At 41.7% G+C, this 25,263-nt stretch overlaps 1 protein-coding gene across 3 annotated transcripts in view; it reads left to right on the top strand.

The window, feature by feature from the left end:
* LOC117218882 (dual specificity calcium/calmodulin-dependent 3',5'-cyclic nucleotide phosphodiesterase 1) overlaps window positions 1–25,263 on the top strand; it is a 153,223-nt gene that overhangs the window by 42,465 nt on the left and 85,495 nt on the right. The window contains exon 1 of one of the 3 annotated variants that reach the window (XM_033467623.2): window positions 4,825–5,095. The exons of the other annotated variants lie outside the window; for them this stretch is intronic. Within the exon in view, the coding sequence (XP_033323514.1) occupies window positions 4,972–5,095 (124 nt within the window). The 5' untranslated portion in view covers window positions 4,825–4,971. Of the gene's footprint in view, window positions 1–4,824; window positions 5,096–25,263 lie in introns of those variants that run through there. 3 annotated transcript variants of the gene reach the window in all.

The raw sequence follows: 25,263 nt of genomic DNA, 5'->3' as shown, positions 1-25,263 counted from the left end.
ATTCTTCGATTGATTTTTAATTTAAGTAGTGCTTGAAACGCTTTCCGTTGCATTCGATACAAGTGCGTCGGCAATCAATGAGAGCGAGTAACTCGAAGGGTTTCCGGAGTCGTATCATTACATCGCGTTCCAACGATCCGACTGTCTCCGCGTCTTCGAGCACCGTAGATCGATTCGTAAGCTTATCGATTGTTAGTTTTATCAAAATAGGTTCGACAGATTTTATCCAAGATTTAGTTTTCTTTCGAATTGTCGCGTGAAATTCTTCCGTGCACACCGTGTAACTGGCTCCAGAACTAAAACATTTCGTATTTCTGTCACGAGAGAATTTATATCGATCGAAGAAACTTTGAAACGCGCCAATCGACTGCTCTATCCTATTTAACAAATTATGTTGGAAGATCGCGCCGCGCGTTACCGCAGCACTCGAAAGGTTCGCCTCTCGTATCGAAACGATGCGGCCGGAGGAGAAAGATTGCAACTCCAATTTCAGATTTTACCGGCTCTCGCCGCGATCGTTCCCTTTTATCTTTCCCCTTATTAGCATTTCCCTCGCTCCCTCTGTTCCCATTCTCTGTCCTCCGTTCCTTGCCCCGTCGCCAACATTTAAGAGGCCTCGGTGAATTAATAGTTCGCGCGGTATACGTGACTCCCGAAGCGAGTAGCCGCGTCGAGTGCACTTCCTCGATCGTGACGTATCCCCATCGTCGAAGGGCAACGCGTCGTCGCATCGAGCGAGGGCTTGCTTTCTCACCTTTTTCCGTCGCGTCCGGCGAGCCTTCGCAAAAATTACCCATATCGTAAAACCGTCGACGACAGATTCCGCGGCACCGAATACTCTCTTCCACGGTCGCGACGTTCGTTCGGCCGGGCATCTCGAATACCTTCGGAAGCGAACGGCCCGGTCCGGCGGCGCGACGAATATATCGGTGAAATAGATTTCGAGAGGTTTCTGCTCCACAAACTGGATCCACGCTCCTGCTGGCGACACTTTTCCCTCTCGTCGATGGGATTATTTATAAAATAAATTATCGAATGAAATAGTTTTAGTTGTGTAAGAACAAACGGCTAGAATATCGTTGCAGTTTGTTTATTTTTTACCGGTCAATTACCGTCGATTCGCTGTTACAAAAGTTTTATCGAAAGTATAATATACGTATAATATATTGTATGCACCAGCACACAGAAATATTCCCGAACCAATCTACAGCGCGAACGTGTCAACGGTTCAGCCGAGTTCGCAGTTCAAATTCTGCGTTTAGAATTCGGATCTTCAATTTCCAGTTGCTAATACTTCGGAAATGAAGCCTTAAATGGTATGCGGAATGGGACGCAATCTGTGCTGCAACGGAAATGGCAGAGGTCCTACGTGTGTGTCGAAGCTAATCGAAAACATACGATAAAATGCAACTTTCGTTCGTAACATTTTCACGCGACACAATTCGTTTCTCTCTTCGTTCAACCACGAATTTAAGGAAACTATATATTCGAATATTTTTCTACCTCGTACTTCATACAAGAGACGCGCTGCCAAATAAACGGAGACTCGTAAAGAGATGCCAATTTAAGGAACATTCGAATATTCTCCGTATTCGCGGTTTCATCGAAAGAGTCATCGAGACAGAAGCCTCGAATGCTACGTGCGACGATAAAGTTATTTTTTCCTTGCCAAGTTATTTTTCAGATATTTCATAGTCATGGGTATCGTTGCGAAAGGAATGGTTCGAGACAAATACAATGACCGATACGAAGGTCGCTTAAGGTTGTTAATGGTCGACTCTTTGGTGGAAAATTGTTTAGAAATATCCTCCGAACACTCGAACGTTTTAACATGTAAATACGAAACATGCCCTGCCAGAAGTCTGGTAGATGCGTACAAAATAGCGATCCCAAACATATTGATGCGCGATTTAAATCATCGATACAGCGTATACGTATATCAAAGTCATCGTAACAGTCATAATTCCGTACAATTATCTCCGAATTGTCTAATTAATAACGAAAGAATAGAGGAGGAGGAGGAGGAGGAGGAGGAAGCACAGAGATCTAGAAGCCGTATAAAAAAGCCTCCAATGTATAATAAAAGGAAGAAAAGGAAAAACAGAAGCGGCCGAAGACCTTTAGAAAATGCCGGCTGAATGTAAATTAAGCGAGGAAACCGTATCGGTGAAAAGAGTTAGCAAAGGACATAGGGGAAAAGTTGGTTCATCCATGATGGTTTGGGAGGGGGAATTAAAGGCGAATTAAAGGCTGCCGAAATCCAATTACGATCGACCTTATGGGCGGAGAAAGGAGTTCTAAGATAAGAAAATGAAAAGAAAGTGATGGCTCGAGATCAAAGTCCAAGATGTAAACGCGTGGACGTGGCAAAATGGAAAGCGAGAGGTAATCGAAAAATCGTAGGAAAAATGCAGAGACGCGGAGACGCCGATAGAAAGCGGATCGAATCGTAAGAAAAATTAGGACGCGCATAATGGCATCGGTCAAGGAATTCTGTGATATTCTGTCGGTTGGTCAACTTTTTCAACTCGATATTTATCCAATTTCCAATCATTTCAAGTCGCGTCGAAACCGTTTTAACCCTTGCGGGTAAATTCGGTCTATACGATCCAAATGTACGCCTCTTTTTTTTTTTTTTTAGATAACGGTAAGGGTCGAGGAGCAATAATTTCCATTGGCATAACGTTGCGCGTGAAATCGTCGACGATGACACAGCATATGGAAGTAACAAGAGTTTCGCAGAAATCGAAGAGTTTCGGCAGAATTGCAAGAGCACGCGCGCGCTCGCGTCCGTGCATACGCGTCCACGCTGCACGTTGTACTGTTCACGGTTCACGGTTCACGGTTCACGGTTCACGCCTCGTACCTCACGCTTCGCGCAGCCAGCCACGATGTCGTGGCGCTAATTCACCGGCCGTGTTATTCGATGGACTTTCATCGCGACGGGTGGTCTACCAAGTGGAATCGAACTTTACCCTTTGCCGCTTTTGGCAAACCAACGCCGCCGAACGAAACAAACTCGCCTCCTATCCCGGAGGACTCGTGATAAAGCGTTACGCGGTGGTTGCTCGTGAGATTTTTACTGCGGCTGCACGGTGGCCCGGTTTTTCGCGCAACACGAAACGGAACGCGCGAGACGATCGTCGGAGAAAATTTACTGCTTCGAAAGTTTTACCGGAGCACTCGGAATTTTTCATTTATTTTTCGGACCTTGTTCGACGCGATTCGCCAACGGAAGAAATCAACGGCGGGTCATTTCTTGGAACGCGTGTTATAAATACGAGAAAATAGCGAACCATTTATTTATTTGTTTATCATGGAGCGCGGTGGTAATATCGTAGATACGAAAACGGACTAATATCGAAGATAGCGTAAGAGAAGAGTGAACAAAAGAAAGGAGGAAAATACATGAAAATGCATTGATATATAATCGTTAAGTAAAACTGGTTTGTATTCGACGCTCGTACGATTACTTATTTTGCTTCGATCTCGTATAACAAACAATTATTTTCCCTCAAAAATCACTTTACGAGAGAGCAATTGACACGGTCCACTGTCGGTATAAATATGAAATAAATTCGTTCGAACGGTTCTATAATTGAACAGAATCGATCGGAAAATAACTCGCATGCTATATGCTATATATATATATATATATATATATATATATATATATATATATATATATATATATATATAATATTTTCCTCGAATGTATTCAAACGTGTCGAACGACACAGCCTTCGGATGCCATTTAATCCCGAAAAGCGACGTTAAACACGGAAGTTATTTCCCTCGAGATTGCAGACTTTAGAAACGGCGTGCGAGAATCTGCGAATAGAAGGAAACGCGTTTACCGTCGCACCATGGAATTTGTAAAACGGTTATGAAATTTCAAACGCATCTATCGAAAACTTTCTCGGTTTTCGTAATAAGAAATAGACGAAACGAAAAGCAAACGTTTCGATAATTGGCGAATCTTTACGGCGATATATGTCGGTCAGAATAAAAAGATGTACCCCGTGCTGGAAAAAAAGATATTAAAACGCTGGAGAAAATTGATGTTTCAAAGTCTGCAACCATCTTCGCGTATTTGATGAAATTCTTTCCCTTCGTCAGCGCGTCTTCCGACCATCTTAAAGCCGAAAGAAAAGTTTATGGGCACCTGGAACGCGAATTTCTCATTTATGCGGAGACGCTAGTCGCTAAACGTTAAACCTTTTATTAAAGTTCATAGGACGGGAGCAATTTTCGCGCCATTCGGAGGAACTTTTTTGCGACACTCTTTATGAAAACAATGCTGCAACAGGATTTCCGTTGGCTCTTGGTGAAAGCTTTTTCATCGAGCTGTCTACGACAGATGCTCTTTCGTCGCAAACGAATTTCAATCTCATTAATATCGCGGTTCAGCGACCCGTGAAATTTTAACCTAGACACGGTTCTCCGTTCGACTCGACGGCATCTGCTAATTCTAAAAGGTAATATCGCGTCGTGTTTTCTCTTCTATTATATTAATACAGAATCGTTAAATTCTTTGGCCATTTCGATTCGTTTCGACTAAACCGAACACGCTTTCTTGCCACCGTACACCGACGTTCGCTGCGACACGAGCAGTTTCTATCGAATAAAATCGGAATGAAATGTTCTATAACCTTTGCGGTTACCACGCTTTCCATGTATTTCGTTGAAATCGTCGCATCGGGAGGGGTAACACCTTTTTCTCTCTCGACAGGACAAGTAGGAACCTACGAACGCATATATTTTCATATACGAACGAATGATCAAACTTTTGCGTACAAACGATCGCTGTTTTGTTTTTAGCGATAAATCTATTCGATAATGAAATTATGCTTCTAACCGCTGGCGAGACAATATAATCGTCGTGTTACGTAATCGATTCGGGAGTGAAACGTTGGTAACATCGAGTCCGATTAATTCATGACCAAGAAATAAACGGGAGCGAAGGACATCATGAGTAAACAGGAATCAAAGGGGCCACCGCCTCCGCCACTTCCACCGCCCTATCCGCATCAAAAGCTCTTCAAGAAGTGCAAGAGTGCAACTTTCCAACTGGATGGCGCAACGTATACCATAGGTAATTGTTTCAAATAATGCCTGCTTTCAGAAAATATTCGTCTCGCCACTTTTCTATTTGTAACATTCGCTAACTCTGTCCGCACTGTATCGCATTCGTATCCGGTGTACCTCTTCGACACGAATTTCCACGTTACGCATGCATGCAACTGCATCGTTCGACGACGAATAAACGATACAAACGGATGAATTTCATCCGAGAACAAATTTTTACCAGATCAACGATTTGCTTTCAATTTTAATATTATTAAGGAAAGTCTTTGCATTCGAATTTAATGCAAGTATTCGCAAGGATTCGCAAGGATTCGCAAGGATTCGCAAGGATTCGTAAGGATTCGTAAGGATTCGTGCTAAGGCTCGATCGATGTAGAGTTTTATAAACGACGTTTAATATAAAATACGGTATAATACGGAAAAATATTGACGGAGGAAATCGTGAACGAAACGTCGACGAATATTAACGACCGAACAAAACATTTGGAGCACCCGTCCTTCGTCGCGTCGTACGTTCGAGCGTACATCACGTACGTGCACACGTTTCGCACACATTATTTTCTATCGTTTCATCGCAGCGTTGGAATTACGAAAATAGTAGTATCGGTTGTACGACTTCGAAACCATAACACATATATTAGTCTGAATATATTTATTTGTATAAAATTAGTTATTAATAGAACAACGTAGCGGAGAGGAATAGTTGAAACGGTACAACGCCCGTAATAGCACGGTAAATATAGATTAGCGAAACGTTAGCGTTGACTGTTATTAATCGATCGCATGGTATCCCGGGACGATAGAAACCTGTTAAGATGTCGTGACAGAAGTTGGTCCTAGAACCGTAGGCGTTATACCGCTTCAAAGCGAAGCAGCGTCTAATCCTGTAATTAAGAAAATGGAAAGACTCGCTTTATAATCGTACTCGTACTCGTACAAACTCGAAACTCGAAATAAATGACAAAAATACAGAATTTTGAAAAAGTGAAAATATGGCGCCGGCGATACGCGATAAGACTGTAAAAAGAGGCTGTGTCGCAAACGACGACGCGATATAAGCAGGGTCAACGATATCGACGAATCGATAAATAAACAAGGATAACGATCGCGGATGCCGGACCAAATCTTCCAACCGCGTTCGTCTTCGCTATCGGAAACATTATGCATAGTTAGCTACGAATCTCCTCTCGAGTATTTTAAAATGTATATCGCACAACCGAGAATGGAAGAGATCGAAACACAAAGCTGTACAAGAGGAAACTTTCCAGCTCGAGAAATATGTACAACTTCCTCGGGTACTTTGCCAAATGTGGTCATGCGTCATAGTGCAACAGTAGCATCGCTCGACGGGGTAGTTTCTGAATTTCTCTGAATTTATGCGAACGATTAGAAATTGTTCGTTGGGGGATACGCGATTGTTCGGCGAGCTCCTTTCGCGCTCCAAAATGTACGTTGCTCGACGGTGAAACAAACTCTTAAAGTTCAAACTTTGACCCTTCCTTCTGAAAATGAAATTTCCCGTGTAACTCTGCTATCGAAAACCTATAGAAGATCACTTCCGAAGAAATTGTTCCGATCGAACGCGCGTGCATCTGCTGCACGTCGTCGCGCCCCGTACACAAGATTCGCCACGTTCATCGATCCATGAACACGGCTCGCAACATCGTCCTGTCTGTCCTTGCCAAGCGCCTACACCACCGCTGTCGGTAGAAACGCGTGGAAGAGGAAGAGAGCGCGGAAGGCATCCGTATCCATGTACGTATATCTCGATAGAATTTTCGTGGCACGGGTCGCGCGCGCCTGACGCCGCGGCTTCTCGTTCGTCAACACGATTCCAGTCACGTATTTCGGACAATGAGTTACGTTGTCAAAGGCTCCGATTCGTTCGTCGCCGAATGGATTTTCTTTCTGGCCAGCTTCGCGCTGTCAGCGACGTGTTATCGTAAATGCTCGTTCGCCGAGCGACGAACGAATTTACCGATTAGCCGTAGGAACGAAACGCCTCTGTGATCGATTTCACGCGATAAACGCGTTTTAACGCGCCGAGCCTACCAGAATCGAAATTTCGTAAATACGGTCAATTTTTCGATTCGAAACACTTTTTCTGCCCCTTTGTAACGTTACAAACATTTAAACGTGTTCGTAGCTTTATTAAGAAATCCTACCTGTGTACGATAATGTGCAAAATATTGTACTTTTATATAATAACGAGGAAATAAAACACCGTCCTCTCGGGATATGTACGAACGGATGCTTTCGAGGTTGACTTTACTTTTTGCGAGTGTCCTAACGATCGCCGACGACACTGTCCGCGAAACCGGCGCAGTCTTGTACCAAATGTCGAGCGAAAACAGCTCTTTTTAAATGCGGACAAACTAGCAACGAACGTCGGAAACGCGAACGCAAGCAACGCGGTACGAGTCTGTTTGCTACGAGCGCGAACGACGGAATCTGTTCGACGACGTGTCCGAGTTTGAGACCGAGCAAAGAACGCGGCCAAGTAATTTCAATAATTGCCGCGTAAATTAATCAACGTTTCCTCTTTTCATCGTTCCGCATCGCGAATCGTTCGCGTCGCCTGTTGGAACGCGATCGTCGGATCATGGAGAGGAAGATTCCATCCTAATATCTTAATTAATTACGTCGTGCCAAACGGCGCATTTGACGCGCGTTCTCGCGCATAACGATCTGTACTTGAATTTGAAGAAGCGACCCAGCTCGTAAGAAGATTCGAGGTCAAGCGTAGAGCACGCTTGCGAATCGCCATCCTTGTAAACGCGTCCAATGCAATTTCTTCCGTCCATAACTCGGTCGTTGTGTCAACCCTGAAGAAACACGTGTCTCTTTCCTTTGTTCCTTTTGCTACCGATACGACGCGAGCGGAACGGCTGCAATTACGCGAGCTAATAAGCGTGAGACAATAGCTGAAACGGTTCTTTGTACGAGAGACAGACCCACTCGACAGCTTTTTGCGGACAGAGACGTTACACGGGAGCCGACGACCGTATCTGAGATTTCTAAGACAGAAACGCCCACAAATTGTTCCTTAATTTATCTTTTGTTCAGCTTTCGTTCTCCGGTGCAGGACGGTGATTTTCGACGTTCTCGAATCGTACTCGCAGGCTCCTCTCCGATACAAAATGGAGCCAGAAATTCGTAATCTTTCGTTATTAACCCTTATCCCTTCCTCGCGTTGATTCGACGTTATTTCTTGTTCACCCGTTCGAACGTATTGTACGCGCGCGATAAACATCGATAATCTCTGCGGTAAGGAAAGTAATTTCTGATCTAATTTGTTTTTCAATGGAAACTTTATCATCTTTTCGATGAAAAAATGACATTTACGATATAGTTGAGATTTTGATGAATCTTCGAGATTTTGATGAACGTAACGGTCGTACGGACAGGTACGTTTATACTGCTAGGATCGCGTGCCGTTTATTACATCGTCGCGAGTTCGCTGTACGTTCTCTGTAACAACTAGCGAAGCAACGTCGCGCGTTTCTTCGCGTGTTTCTTGCCGAAGAGTCTCTACTTTTTATCCCGAGCAAAGTTATTTGTACCAAATACGAATATATATATATATATATATATATACGTACATAAATTTAGTTCGTTCGATTAAAATAATAGATCGTAATAATTGAACGAACCGAATTAATGAAAATAATATATATATATATATTTGTCCAATCATCGTGGTTGCCACATATTATGGTGATAACGCGAAGATACGTTCCTTCGAACATCTCTTACCGTATATAATTAATCTGTATTTAATACTATTTAAAACGAGAGGTTTCCAAGATAAATGGAAAAAGTTCTCCGTAACTTTAGGAATAGAATTATAGAAATGCAATTATGGGAATCGTGAGAGAGAAAAGTTTGCAAAGGAATAGAAAGAAATCGATGAAACGTTGGCTCTGCGTACGAAATTATGTGCTCAACGGGGAAAACGTTTCGCAAATCGATGCGCAGCTTTCATTGCGAAATTCTAACACCGGTCTCTCTTATATCGGCAAAGTTAAGCGAATTTATTCTATGCAAACTATCGAATGCGATTATTGGCTCGTGCACCTTTCCGAAAGCAATTTAAACGTGATTCTCCTACGCGATAAAAACTTATTTGCTTTTATTTCCGTTCAATTCGGCCATCGCGAAGTTCTTTCGAAGAGCCCGATTCGTTTAAAAAATTGTACAGAACATTTTTTTCGAAAGATTAAAAGCGAACTGCTCCGCGCCGCTGGTAGGGCGAACGTGCCGATTACAGCGGTATCGTGTTTACAGCGATCGTACCTCGTTCGACCGTTTCTCCTAATTTATCATGAAATAATAATGTTCGAGCATTTTATCGAAGATAAAAGTAAGCAAGAGTATAGAGTAACACGGTAAGGACGAAGTAAAGGTTAAATCAAAATCTTTTCGAGAAGTTTCTCGATAGATATTCGACGTGCCGGGAACGAGATTCGACGTTGAGTCGAACCGTGGTAATTAGCGTTGCGTGGGTATCGTAAAGGTCGGGGTACTATCTTCCGACGCAGCTTCAAGTCGGACGTGCAAGTAGAAAGTTTTCGGCGTGCCCGACACTCTCAAATTCCCGTGGCAGAGTTAGCGGTTTCTCTCGGTAGTTATAAACATTTGATCGAAAAGGCATTCGCAGGCTTCCGCGGTATAAGAAACTCGTTTATATCTGCCCAGATTGTCCATCCAACCGTAATTAATTCTGTTCAATGAAATTCATCGAACCAACTTTTAATTGGACTCGGTTTAATTGGTTTCACAGAGATTTCCTAAGAAAGGAGAGTAAGGTTATCGTCGATGTAACTTTAATACGAGCTTCCCGAGTTTCCATAACGTGTAAATATTTGTTACGCGACGACAACGACGACGTTACGCTCGAATCGAACGAACGCATTTGCTTTCGCATTTAAGCTTTCGGATGATACGTTGCACGATAAGTTCGTATATCAACCCCCTAAATGTGTATTATCGTTGATTATTCTGCTGTCGCGCGCACCGTTTCTCCTCAAAATGTCCCACACTTTTATTCGAAGAAAGCGATATCGTCGCGAGAAGACTAAATTTAACAATTAATTATATAAATTCGGAAGTAAGATATCGAGATCTAATAAAGGAACCGACGTTCCAGATTGTTCAAGATTACGTTCTCCAAATTTTCGGTCTCGATGATATTTGCTGGGTTTTCGAGCGTCGACGAATCCGAGCGACCGAGTACGACACACGCGTTTCTCACAAGCTACGCGTTACGTTCGACGATCGCCGAGGACGCTATTTTTCCGAAGGATAACCTACGGGAGCATCGGAAGATGAAGCTACTGGAAGAAGGAGGTTGCCGGTGGACCCCGTTGGGAAAGCCAATAATGATTTTAGGGCGATTCGCTGCGTCAACCTACGAGCGATTTCGATAGGCGTTGCGGATAGAACACCCCCAGATTTCGGAAATCGAGCCATAAATCACGATCCCCTTTTTCGGTACGCGCGAGACGTCTAATGATCGGGGCGTTGAGCTCCGGAGGTTTCAAACTCATGAACTTTAAGCATCCACGGATTTACCAGGCTTTTCTCTGCGTATGCAACAACTAACAACGAAAGTATGAAACTTTGATTCCGATATTGGCACGAACAACTTTTGACAACTTTGCAAACGATCCGCGCCCATTATACTCTACCTAGGCGCGAAAGGATAATCGGGGCTAGACAACCTAACGATAAAAGCCGATGATTTCGATGCGAGTTTCTATAGTACTCGGTGCAACTTTGGTATCTGCGAAGAAATGAAAATAGCTCCCCCTCGCATCGAGGACGAAATGTAAATAGGTTTGGTCGAATATTTTGGAAATTATCGGTCGTAGCGAAAGATGGTATCCGTCGGGACTGGATAAACTTCGTACGAGCAAATTGTTTGATATGTATCGACGTAGAATAGCACAGCTTTCTCGATGAACATTTTTACGAACGTTCGTACGAGTAATTTGTGCATCGTATCGTCGAAATTGCTTGTTTTATGAATCTGAAATCAAGTTATAAAACATTCAACTTTGATTTGTATCTCATCGATTTGTATTGGATTATTTTCTCTCTTTTGAATACTCAGAAGTTTTTCCTTCTAGCATATAAGTTACAAAAACGAATCGACGCCGAGAGTCTCGCCAGAGTACCATTAGATAAACAATGATTTCATATGTATATAGAACAGAGTGCTCTTTGTCTTTAGGTGACGTTTTTGGTTTCGTCTTTGTGAATAGTCTTCAGTCTCCTGGAGCAATCGGGAGAGTAAAGACGGTCCTTCCTCGTACATCAAATTAATAAACTAAAAGGGATAAGTTTAATTCACTGCGTTTTACTTTTATTTATCTACCCATTTCCAATAATTTGAAAACGAAACGGAAATGTTTTATCGGATGGTTCGTTGATTGCGCGAACTTTGGTACTCGTGTACATGCGCATTCCCAGAGAGAGAGAGAGAGAGAGAGAGAGAGAGTTCCGTTTTCGTACAACTATCAAAGTTCTACTGTAAAACGGACGTATTCGTTACACGTGGAAGAGGCGCGGGGCGCAGTAGTCACCCAGGAAGTTGGTCGGGCAACGTGGTTACACCGTTCCGTGTATTCTACCCGCGACGTTGATCGATACACGCGAAAGAAAAGCTTCGGTAACGCAGAGATTTTAACGGTTCGAACCCCCGTTTACCACCTACATAAAAATCATGATCTTTTATAATAAATATCGCGCGAGCGAAATTAACGTTGCGTATAATTTTTGAGACGATCCAAATTAAATATCCGAAAAATATGTTTAGATGCTTGTTGGTTCGAATACTTCGATCGATGTTCTAAACAATTTTGAGGATTTTGTATCGCATCGCGAACAAATTCGATGAAATTCCACGAACTTACATTTTTACACTTTTTTACCTCGACGGTATCGAATAGACGTCGCGATGCGATAAAAGGAAAGACCATTTGCCCAATTGATGGACCGAACTGGTGCACTTTACGATAGTAGAGCACACGGACGCGTTCGAATCACAATTTTTCTTCAAATATACGTGAAAAGTTGCAGCAAAACAAAAATTGACGTTACATTCGCGCCGTCGTTTCTTCTTTATTTATACGATTAGCATCGTTTGGCTCTCGCGTACCACCGTTAAATCCTATACAATAAGATTACCAGACGGCCCGTGGAATATCGAACGAGAGAGGATTCTGCTCGAAAGCAGATTATAGATAGCGTGTCCTTAAATATGCCCACCATACACATAGAAAGCATTATTCCGGAATACAATTCTTGCTATCTATCTCTTTCCGCACGCAAATCCAACCTAGTCACGTCACCTTCAGAATGGGCTTAAATATTGATTTCCAATGCCTCTTACCAGCGACGTGCTATTCTTAAGGTTTAAAAATATATCACGTTATAATTTCCGTGCCGTGCCACGCGATATAAGTTTTTAGTAGTACGATAATGAAAGAGTTTGTTTCGCTAATTTAACCAAGTTGTTTTCATCTTTCTCGAACGAGTATACGAATACTTGAACTCTCCCTCTCTCTCTCTCTCTCTCTCTCTCTCTCTCTCTCTCTCGCTCTCATCAATATGCCGCATTTAACCTTTCGAGAGCAAATAAAGTATCCAAAATTATATATTTGTTAAAATGCGTCATAACACCGAACGCATCTCCGGTATAAGGTATCGCTCGATGAAATGAAATTGTGTAATCAACAACTGACAGGACCAATCGAACGCGAATTGCATGGAACGTTATTAGGCACGAACGCAGACGGTTAAAAGTTGTAGAAAAATTTTAGTAGGGCGGTCAATGGAGAACCCCGGGCCGGGATCGTTGCCCTTTGGTTTCGACTGTGTGCTCCCGCGTAAATGTGGACGAGCGCACAGCTGACGGGTTTAAACAGCACACGCTCCGAAAGTTGAACATTGAATTTTTAATATCTCAGAATTCTTCGGAACCGATATTATTTCGGTTCTGCAACGTAGACAAAAACACCAGCATTTTCAACTCAAATATAGAATCTATATATTTGCGATAGGATAATACTTGCTAAAGAAGATACGGTGAATTTGTCGCGTAAAATACACCGATACGACGTAATGCTAATTCCGAGGAACCGAAACTGAAATCGACACGAGAAGAAAAAAAATGAGTAGTTTCGATTAAAAATAGTAGAGAGATAGAAAGAATGAAAAAATGTCACTGTACAATCTGTTGGACACACATGATTTCGGACGTGAAATGTTTTTGATCGCGTTTGGCGCGCGGTAGGTACGTCCACTCCGGTAGGTGCGCCTTAGCGATCGCAAAGCGTTACCGTCGGGATTCTGAAATTTTCATTTCGTGTCTCGTATAATTTACGATTCAATGATTCCCTATGAAACGCGAGGTTTATGGAGTATCGCAAACTAATAGGATATCGCGATGCGATAACGTACTATGAAATTTTCATTGCACGGCGCCGGCTATAACGAGCGAACTTTCACGCAACATCTATTGGTAAGGAGTGTAACCGAGAGTACAACTATGAAATTCATACACCTCGATAACGACTACTATAACGAATCTAATTTCGCGAGAGATTAATTAGGAAAGGTAATAGAGGATGGTGCATCTGGAGGGGATTAAATGCGAGTTAGGGAACTTATCGACGAGGGTCGGGCCGATAACTTTTTAATAATAAGACGGCTCAGGGGGATGTTGCGCTCGACGGTATCGCTGACGTCGATAATTAATGCGACGCGTTAAGATTACCCCGAAGATACGTGCTCGATGTATCGAGACACGCTCGAAAACCTTCTCGATTCGAATATTCGATAGAGACAGGTTTCCACGATGATCTCTCGTTTTAAAAGCTGTTGGAATATTTTTGTATACCACATATTCTATGGATTGCTGCTAATATCTAAATAATTTTCACAGATATCCGAAGGTGTTAAAACTTTTCAGAAAAACGATGAAATTTTCTTGTACAATTCCGTTTCGGCGAGGAATCGTTTTACTCGTCGGTGCTACGGCCATTTAAATTAAACGATTCAAATTCGTCTCGCGCGTTACTCGTTCTCTGGTAGTTTTATCCACGTTCTTATACGTTCCACAATGATTTACACGGAAGCGCGTACTCAACGCGAAGATTTTCGATCACCGCGTATAAGCGAAAGGTATCTCTTCAACATTATTTTTATGAGTGAAAGTACTCGAAAAATTAGGTCACCTGATACATAGCTCGGCAGAATAACTACACGTGTATAGTATACGGTGTACAACGATGGCATTATTATATAATGATGCTGCGAAACTGGCGCTTTCATGCCGTGGATAACAAATTATATATGTTGTTAGCTTATATCGGATGATAATAACGACTGCGTAAAGACTGAGAAATTATTCGAATGCTATCGAACTTGGCGAGTGATTTGTAGCAATCATTATTATTATTATTCCTATTAATATATCAATCGTCTCTATTATTATTATTATTATTATTACTATTATCATTATTATGAATCAGTGTTATCGATTATCATTTGAAAAATATCATTGTTATCGTAACGAGACGGTAACGACAAGAATTTAGGATTAGAAAGGATTAAAATGTTTTTAATGGAACCTCGAATGGAAACGATTTACTCGGGAGGATTCGAACAGCGATTCGAATCTGAAATAAAGGCATGGATTCACAACCGATTGCTTCTAGGTTACCGCTAGGTCATTATACGTCTGCGACAGTCGATACGCTGGTTGCGATTCTCTAACAAAGCGGCACGAGCAACCGAAATGAGCAACTGCTCCCATTTCAGTTGCAGTCGGGGAACTCTGTATCCAGATAAAGCAAACGATAATCATAAGGGTTTCTAACAAGCAGTTGGTCCGAAGCGGCGACGAACCCGAACGAAACTCCCTCATCGATAACGATCGATATACGCAACGTAACACAAATTTCGTCTATTTATAACTAAATACGATCGAATCGAAATAATAATTGTCGTGCAACGAACTTTTTCATACCGATTATAGCGGTTATCGACCGTCAGAATTTTGATTAAAAATGGAACCAAGTGTTAACGGTAACTCGAATATCGCTAAATAAACGGCTAAATAATTTATGGCCGCAACGGTACACGATAGGGGGCACGACAGGACACGACGGGACACGACAGGACTCTCGTCGTGCTATTCTAGACGCAAGATCAATTCTCTAATACGCGCAGAGTTATTCCGAACTCGCGATAGTTCGCCGAGTCCTTCTCCTCCGAGGAATAGAACAGAGAGGACAAGGCCTCGTTCGAGTTGTTAGTGTCAACGGATGGACACGATTCTATCATAGATAGCCGCGATCACGTTGTTCAACGTCGATTCGAGGAAATCGATATTTCTTTCGAACAGGTCCGAGACAAAATGTTGAGTAGATTTCGAAGAAACATGTTTTTCAGATATTATTGCGACGCTAATAGGATGCAAAACAAGGATTCGACCTTCGAGAAAACGTAATCTTTTTTTCATTTCTTATTTGCGACACGTTCGTCGCGAATAACTCGAACGCCGCGTTACTACCGGGAACCATGCATAAATTCGGTGAAATATCATGGAAGTGGCTTGGCTAGAAATCAAGAGCAAATAGAGGTTCTCCGATAAGACGAATGGTACTACGTACGACAACTGACGTCATCCACTCCGAACGCTTCTGCCCGTGATGGATTTTACATAAGCGAATTTCAATTAATTCCGCGCTTTCTCGTTCACGGTACGGGACGGATCGGTGCCAGCATTCAACGACACCGAGCACGTTTTCACTCGCGTTTCCCACGTTTTAATTCTACCCCCTCTTTTCGATGTTTATCGAAATTTTAATCGAGTTTTCTTTCCAACGTTCGATAATCCTCGGCGAATCGATCGTTAAAACGTCGCACGCCTGCACGCCCGACATCGTTCTATCAACGATCTCTGTTGCTAAATTTTGCAGCCTGTTAACCCGTTACCTGCCGAAATCCAAATACGAAAATTCGGAAAATACGAAATCGAATCGAAACGATTCGAAAGTAATACGATTACAAGCGATCATTATGCGATAATTATCTATCTATATCTATCGGCCTATATTTAGGCCGAGCGTAGGTACAATTAAAGAATTCGAACGGAGAATATTTCATCTAAAAATGTTTATTCGTCTTTGCGCGACAACGACGTTCTATCAAATTGCTATTTCACAATGGTATCTTGTATAATATCAACGAGATTGTAAAGTCAGCGGACGAATGTCGCATCGGTTTGGCCGCGAGTCTCCCCGAGAAACTTCCAAGTATTCGTAGGTAGTAACTTAACTGGCTCCTTAATCGAGTTACGAACCGTCCGTCGACCGGGGAGTCGAAACAATTTCGAGGACCATAATTTCCTCGTTACGACAATTTGGAAATGCCAGGAAATTTGACGGGGCCGCGCAGAGTTGGCTTTTACCTCGGCGAAAGATATAATATATAGCCATATCGATGGCTCGCAAACTTAACAACGTTAAAATTTCAATGGCCTAATCAAGTCGGATCGAGGACGATATCGAAGAAATATAACAGCACCGCCGCGTAAATTCGATGAATATTGGCGCGCGCCAACAAACACGCGCGATAACGGAACATTAATATCGGTCGCGTGTTGTTTACATTTTTTTTACGCAACAACGTAAACTCACCGTATACCCGTATCGTAGAATTTTCGTAATATTCCGTAGCAAACGCGTTCTTAATTAAAGGGAAGGAGCGTCGAACGTCGGTATTTTCCACCAAATTATTTTCAAACGCGAGCGTAAACATTTTCTTGGAATACGGTACACGACGATACGTAGCTTCTTCGAGCACCCGAAAACCTGTACTATATCCCGAACGATAACGTTCGAGGTAAACTTTTTCCACGACGAAACCAAAATGTCGAGCACCGCGCCTCGAAGGGAAAACTTTTCCTTCTTATTCTCCTATCGACGCTTTTCTCTTCTTAACTTTGCGCGTCAAACTTTCTGCTCGCAATCTTATTTTTACAACTATGCTCGCTCCAAGTACACACCACCGTCCACTCGTTTCTTCCACTTATCGCGTTGGCGGCGACTCTGCACCATTTTCATCCATAGAGGGAAACGCGCGTTTAGCTTTCGTTCCAGATTTCTTCCTCGCCAATTTTCTATTCCATCTCGTTAATTTCAACAACGATTCTTTGCTTTCGACAGAGTTGCGATACACGCATATTTTACCTTCTACCAAGAGTGTACCCGCGAAGGCTACGGTATCCGAAGCGTGCCACCGATATCGTGCTTCGGTTTCTACACTTTATACCATCGTGCAATAACTTCGCGTGTAATAATATCGGGGTTGGACGATTTACAAATTTTCTACTCTTTTCAAATCTACGTTACCATTCGAATAAATCGTCCTTTCCAAATTTGACAAATTTCGTAGCAACAACTTCCTGGGACTCTGTCGGTTGTAACAATAGATACAACGATTCCATCCAACAGCCAGATTGCGTTCGTGTAACGCGCGGATCGTGGCACGAGAACACCGCGGTAATTGTTTCCCTCGAAATGGAATTGGGTTGTTGAAGATCCGCGACATACCGGATCGTTTGTATTTTGGAAACAAAATTTCAAACGTAATCGATATTTACCAGATTTAACCGGACGATTATAATTACGAATACACGCTGTTTTAAAATGAAAATACCAAGGAGCCGAAACGTTTTCTCAACGGTCGCGAAACAAGCGCTATCAGAGATCTCGACGAATTCGAAACTTGCGCGAAGTTTATCGATTTCCTAACGTACAATATAACCCTGTGTACACGCGTTTCCGAAGCTTCCATCCGATAGGACTCGGTCGAAGTCGCGAGTACGCGAGATGGATGTTGTTACGCGCAGCTAACAACAATTCGATAGGACTGCGCGGTTGTGTCTAATTATCGGAGTATTCGGGACCGGTTACATTCAACGGGCTTTTGTTGGCAGGCTAATTAGTGTAATGTATAAACTCTACTTAAAGCTGTATCGAGGAGAACATTTCGCAGAGTGGTTCCATTCGTTCCGTGTCACTTGCCCGACGTACGCTACCGGCCGAAAGCAGCGGATCGTCCGGGAATTAATTAACCTTACGCGCACGATGTGTTATCGAACGATACTTTTAATTGGTTGCAAATGTTGTTGGTCGGAAGGATATTTCGTTTCAGTGCTCCGTATTCGTCTGTATTCTCGACGACTCGATCGCACCGTAGATATAATTATAAGCCGTTATAAAATGGCTATATTTGCGAGAGTAAAATTAAGAAAAAACGTATTTGTCCAGCAGCGGTGTGTAAATTTTTAGGCAAAATAAAAATTGTCTCCATTGGTTGCAAGAAATAGGAGTCGCATGGAAATTTTGTTCTTTCCTTCTTTCTTTCTTTCTTTCCTTTCTTTCTTTCTTTCTTTCTTTCTTACTACAATGATTCAAGTAAGACGAGTGAAATATATCGATGCTCTTAAAAGCTTTTAATCTTTTCCTGTTTGAAATGTGACGCCGAGCGATTTTGATCGTAAACGAGTACGATTCGCAGTCTATTAAATTTATTTGAAAATTGTGAGACTTACCTAAAGAGCAGGCCGTACGATGCGCCACCTTCTCCACCTTCACCGATGTACCACGTTCTCCAGAATATTGGTCCATGTATCAACATTTCTTTTCAGCCACATACGATCCTCCGGTACATCGATATCGCTATACCAGCAGACATTTTCCAAGCATTACCGTGCAACCGATTTCTATGCGAATCTATATTCTTACGAAGCAATTTGTTAACATTAAATTTCACCGGAAAGCTTCCACAATTATTCTAGTATGCAAATTTTCATTTTTCTGGAGTATTTCTTTCATGCTGACATTAAACGAGGGTGAGTTTTTCTTGGTAAATATAGCGACCGTAACATTATCTGGAATAGCGGTTCGAGTCCAACTACTTAAACTTACTTCGTTATTCCACGCAACAAATAGATTTACACCGCTGTTGTTGTACTCGACCGAACGACGCTCTTACACGATAACCTTATTAAGTAAATTCTCGTTTCCGAAGCTGAAAAGAAGGACGCGGTGGATTTGCTGAAATTTATTCCTCTAATTCATCGTACATCTTTTCAAGCGTTACAAAGCACTGCGAACATAGAGAGCGATAACAAGGAATCCAGCAACGAATGGGTTTCTTTGAGATTATACGTATACCGCGACGATATAATGTTCTGCGCTTATCGGAAAGCGTTCGCTATTTTTAACATTCTGTTCTTAATTGTTTATTAAGTACAAAAAAGCGTCCATATTTCGCAATAGCAAGAAAAATGGAACACGCGAGTTCGAAAAAACTCTTTGTTCGAACGTAGCAAGCAGCGAGAAAACGCGTCCGTATAAGAACGCGAACGATCCAATTCGATAAGCCGATTCCGTATAGTATTCTGGAAGAATGCGGTGAAACGAAAGCGTGTCGATAAGCACGACGCGTGTGCACCGCGTGTATGCCGTTCCGCCAGGATGGATAACACGCTTCGAAACGAATGGGTAAACGGAAAAGTTTTTGCGGAAACCGAAAGCGTCTCGTAGAAGACGAGTGTGTCGCATAGAGGGAAGGACGACGATGCTTGCGTTTAGGCTTAGGTTGTCAAAGTTCAGACACGATAGACGGGGGGGTTGGCCTTTCGCTAACCAAAGCTGGCTTTCTCCTAACCCCGTCGCGATCCAATCGATACCACGCAGCACACAGTCTGCATGCCGCCGATCCCTCCTTCTCTTCGGGATAATGGTTCCGCATAGCGTAGCGTCGATGCATAGTCGAGCCGTTAATAACAGAGATTTCGCTTCTCTTTGGACGCGTGTATCGTTCGTATCGGCGGCTGAGAATGAACGCGATCTTAAAACGAACGTGGAGCTTTTCACGGGGCATCGTGAAATTTCGATAAAGAATTATCGATTGTACCAAATTGGTACGATCTTGGAAAGCAACGATCAACGATCGAGTTACAAACGAGGAAAGGACGATCGCTTCAGCTCTTTCCAACGCGTTTTTACGAAATTGTAAAATCGATCGAATCGAATCTCGCGGCAACTCGACAACGTTATTCGGAAATGCGATAACGCTAGAACGATAAACAGTTATTTTCCCCTTTAAACGTTTATCCGGTACAACAGCGAAACTCGTTGCATCTCTATTTTTCCTCGTACATTTATCACGCTGGCTCGGGGCAACCGTATAAATTCTGCGCTGCGAAGAATAGCAGTTCCGATAGGAAATCTCGGTATGCATATAAATGGATTTCGCATAAAACACTGCTGAAATGTTAGCGACGTTACCGATAAGCAGCGTTCGGACCGCTCGACGCTTTTCACGTTACACGACCACTCTTATATTCCTAACCTACGATATTATATGTTTTTTGATAGGTCCTATCGTTTTCAACTTTATTTCGCACGTTGAATCGATGCGATACTTTACAATCGAAATATTGGATTTTTCTTCTTTCCGCTTTCTACTACGAGACGCTTCTCCATTTTTCAAGCAACGCGAATGGATTCCTCGTCGAAAGAATCCTTTATTTTCGAGCCAATTCGTTCATTGACCCATTTCGAGGCAATCGAGTGCACGGTTCCCGTCGCTAACGTCGAATTCGCTACTTTTTAAATATCAACGCCACAAGTTGTACGAATAATTTCTGTCGTTTCAACGCGGCGGTGTTTGCCGACGGTTTACCGGTCCCCGTATACGCTCGTCGCACTATTCTTTTCTTGCTCGAACAGAATCAAAGAAAATCGTTCGCAAATAAGCCTCGAATACGCTGTAGAATGAAATTGTGGCTGGTTAAAAACCGGCGAAATTTCTTGATAAAAAGAAAACGAAATTACTTTCCAACAACTTAATCTTTGAAAAGTAATTTATCGGTCGTATAAAAATACATCTATCCGCGTGTATTCTGCACGCGCGAGCCGTTGTTTTTGTTTACTGTCGCGACTAAAGCTTCGTTAATCGCGTCCCTCCGCTTAAAACTTTGCACAAACGACGTATCGTGGAATAAAGGCGGTTATATGCGATAAAATCGATCACCGATCGCTACGCGTCGTACGTCGTTTTATTAGTATCGATTATTAGCTTCGGTGCATTCCGAGCAACTATTTAGATTTTCTCAAATTTTTAAAAAAAAGTTAATAGAGCCGTGTTCAATTATAGGAACGCGTAACGTTGATAAAGTCGCATCAACAACACGATAGATAGCTACGAATATTTTAGAGACTATTCTACTGCAGCCGCGCGACACGGTACAAAAATTGTATTATTTTCATTAGAATATTACCGGTGTACGAATAAAGTTGTGCTTCGACGAACGTGTACCGATTACACGAATCGTCCCGTATTTTTAACGAGATGCCGACGATATACGATATTCGAACGCGTCTACATACGTTACGGTGCGAGATGAAATCCAGAAATAATTCATTAAAATCTGACCGTGGTTGTAAAATTGATAATAAAATTTACATCGATCCTGCCAAGAATGCCTGCGATTGGTTGAGATAATAAATAAAAGAAATTAAAAAATGATGCTGACAATGAAAAAAGTTATTCCGTTTGAAAAAGTTTCAATTTCATACTATCGTTATTCGTCTTTTCTACGATAAAAAGAAGGAAACGAAGAAACAGTTTTGTTTATAATTTAAGATTAAACACGTTCTCTTCCATAAGATAGCGCACAGAGAATCGAAACATCGGTGAAATCATAAGAAGCCATTAAAAATTGTTCATTCGAGGAAATATATCATCTTTTAATTCCGTCGAGGTTTAATTTCCTTTCGGTTAATGGGGTCAGATTAACCGGAAATGTCGGAGTCTGCGGCAATTTCCGCTGGATGTCGGTAAAACAGATAATACGTCGAGATTGATCGTGCTTTCAGTTTCAATCGCGGTTCTAGCTGGAACCCCGTAGGAATATGCACAATGGTACGACAGGGAACTGCACGGAATTGTTGATAATTCTTTGACCGGTGTACGAATTACGAATTACGAATTACGAATTACGAATCGCGAATTGGGAATTACGGATTACGAATTACGAATTACAAATCACACGATTAACTTTGAAACAAATTGTATTAACAATTATAACGAAACTACCAAATGTTTCAATGTTTCAATGTTTCGATAATTGTAGAATAGGAATTGTCGAACCGATCGTTTAACCGGCGATGGTACGGTTAGTTAGCGTTAACAGTTAACAAGAATAAGCTTGCAAATACTACGATTAACGATGATCTCGAAACGAAAATCACGTAACAAACTGTATTACAGAAAATTACAGAAAATTACAGAAAATTACAGAAAATTCCATGTCTTACGCTTATCGATAAATTATATCGTTGTATTTTCATATTTATTTATCGAAAACCGATCGATACGACACGATACAACTCGTTGCCGAAAAGTGACACGTTCACTTTGAGAGTTCGCGTTGAGCAACGAGAGAAGGTGGAATTAGATGCGCTTCGCGTCGATATAATACGAGCACGGTGTCCAGTTCATGCGTGCTCGTAGTTCCACGGATAGGAAAAGTTAGCCACTAATTTAAACAATTTAGTGCTGTTAACGTATCGATTGTACCCGATATATAATCGATATATAGTAAATAAAATAAAACAAAAAAATTAAACGAGAAAGTATTCTCGTCGTTGCATTGTCGTGAAAACGAAAGTCGCGTAGGCCGTGCGACATTATTAAAGGAATAGTTTCGTTTACGATGGAATCGCTGACTCTGCTCAACATTCCTTCCTCTAATAAATTGCTATAATCTCTGATTCATGGGAACGAGGACGATCGCTGTCGGTCAACGGTTACGGATTCGTATGCCCTCCACAAAACCATTTCATGTCACTTTCGCGTAATATCGAATAACAAATTGATAGCGAACAGACGTGATCGACTATGACAAAACTTGAATATTTCTCGAGTCTATTTATCGGATCGTCCGAAAAGATGTTTCGTTCTTTCGCGAGAAAATGAGAAACAGATTTGTTAATATTTAGAGCAAAAGAGGAAAAGTTTCCGACGTTTCTCGGCTAGTTTCGATATGCTTGTGCTTGTAGAAATTCGATCTTTTTTATAGGCAAAATATTGACGAAACGAAAATTTTTGTTCAAAAACTAAAGTACTTTCCGAACGGTTCGCGATACATTGAAATTGCGTAGAAAATCGAAAGAAATATCTCGCGTCGAGACGATATTTTGCGAATAACGTAAACGGCTATCGATAGAGCAACGAATCGAAATCTCATTGTCATCGATCGATAAATTATTCGCGATCGTCGTCGACGAATCTTTTCTTTATCCTACACGACGACGAAGTATTCGCGAATAATTGATGTCTTCCATCCGCGAGAAATACCGTTTAAGCACAGCATACAGCGAGACCGAACATTTTGCTCCGTAATTACTTCCTACATAGAATCGAGGTTCCATGTAATAGTCAAACAAACGATAACTACGTACACCTTGATCCAATTTCATTACGTCGAGCATGTACCCGTGTTTAATGTAACTGTAAATATCGCTCTGCGGAGACGTGTTCGCAAATGCTCGAGTTTTAGAATAGGTATACGCAGGGTGTCCGTTTTATCCGGAAATCCAGAATGTCTAGGACACTGCGAAAATGTTCTTGGAAAAATTATTCGATCTCGTGCGACGGATTACGCGTGGTTTCCAAATTTTTTACACGAGTATAGCGGTGCCAGAGATTTCTGGGTCAAGGTTATTTTTTTTCTTTTCCTTTTTCTTTCTCTTTCTCTGTTTCTTTTTTGTTTCGTTTAATAGAACAGTATCCGTCCATTAAAAATAATCTCGATTCGACTTTGAAATCTCTGCCAGCATTCCATCCACGAAAAAACTATTAGAACCGCGCGCGCGATCTGCACCGTGCAATCAAACGACCATTGTAAGAACATTTTTTTTCACCATCTTTCGTAGTTTCCGAGATATTCTGGATATCCGGGTAAAACAAGCGCCCTATATACGATTAGCATGCGCGCGACGAGTCGACATAAACACGTGTACATACATATTCTACTTTCGACGATGCACTCACAATATTTACAGATTTGCATGTTGACGCACGTGAAATCTCGACGATACTCGAGACGGACGAATCCACTTTAGATTTTCGAACGAAATTATCTCTTTAAGAATAGCTAGCGAATTTTCAAAACACGAATTAATTATCTCGCCGTTTCGATCGTGCGTCCAAAGTTGCACGCATTCGTATAATTATGTACCTCGAAAATAAGAATTGTTGATACGCGGATGAAAATATTCGCCGGATCGACCTTCTACGGTTAACTGTGACTTTTCGAAATCACATACACATACACCGTTTCATTTTTGTAATTCCATTCCATTTTGTTTTTCTTCCGTATAGACTCGAGGAGGCTGTGCGTCGCAATTTTTAAGTATTACCATGCACGCGCACGAACGTAAATTGACCTATTCCAGAAATTGTAAATTCGTTATTGTTACATCGAGATTTGTATTTCCTATAGGTTCGGACTACCATTTTTTATATTTACGGGTTATGTCAAGGTTACATAACAGATCTTGAAAATGAAAATGTTCAAAAATGTCTAGTTCCAGACAGGTACGATCGACCGATCGATCAATGATTCGCACAACACTCTTTAAATATTTCTTTCTTACATGTTCCGCATTTATATGCCGTTATTATATATATATATATATATATATATATATATATATATATATATATATATATATATATAACGCGAATAATAATAACTCGTTAACAAATTTGTCGATATTTAAATGTAGTAACATTATATATATCGATTGCGCGTTATATCGTGTACAGACTAAACAAATGTCTGTACTTGATTTATTTCAATTTGTACGACTCCGAATATAACATTAATATGCTGCATCGGGCAAGCGTACCTATACGTATATTTCTGTCGCATGCGCGTTCAAACGGAAACTTACTTTTATCGAGCAGAATATGCTGCCGGTCGCAGCACGAGTGCGCTCTACCGTATGACACTTTTTTCACCTTTTACAGATCCTTTGATTGCATTCTATGTCGTCGTAGCGCTTCTCCTTTTTTCTC

The sequence above is a fragment of the Megalopta genalis genome, chromosome 6, assembly GCF_051020955.1.
Source record: "Megalopta genalis isolate 19385.01 chromosome 6, iyMegGena1_principal, whole genome shotgun sequence".
Lineage (NCBI taxonomy): Eukaryota > Metazoa > Arthropoda > Insecta > Hymenoptera > Halictidae > Megalopta > Megalopta genalis.
The sequence above is the reverse complement of the archived record's forward strand: the minus strand, read 5'-3'. Positions and strand labels throughout refer to the sequence as shown.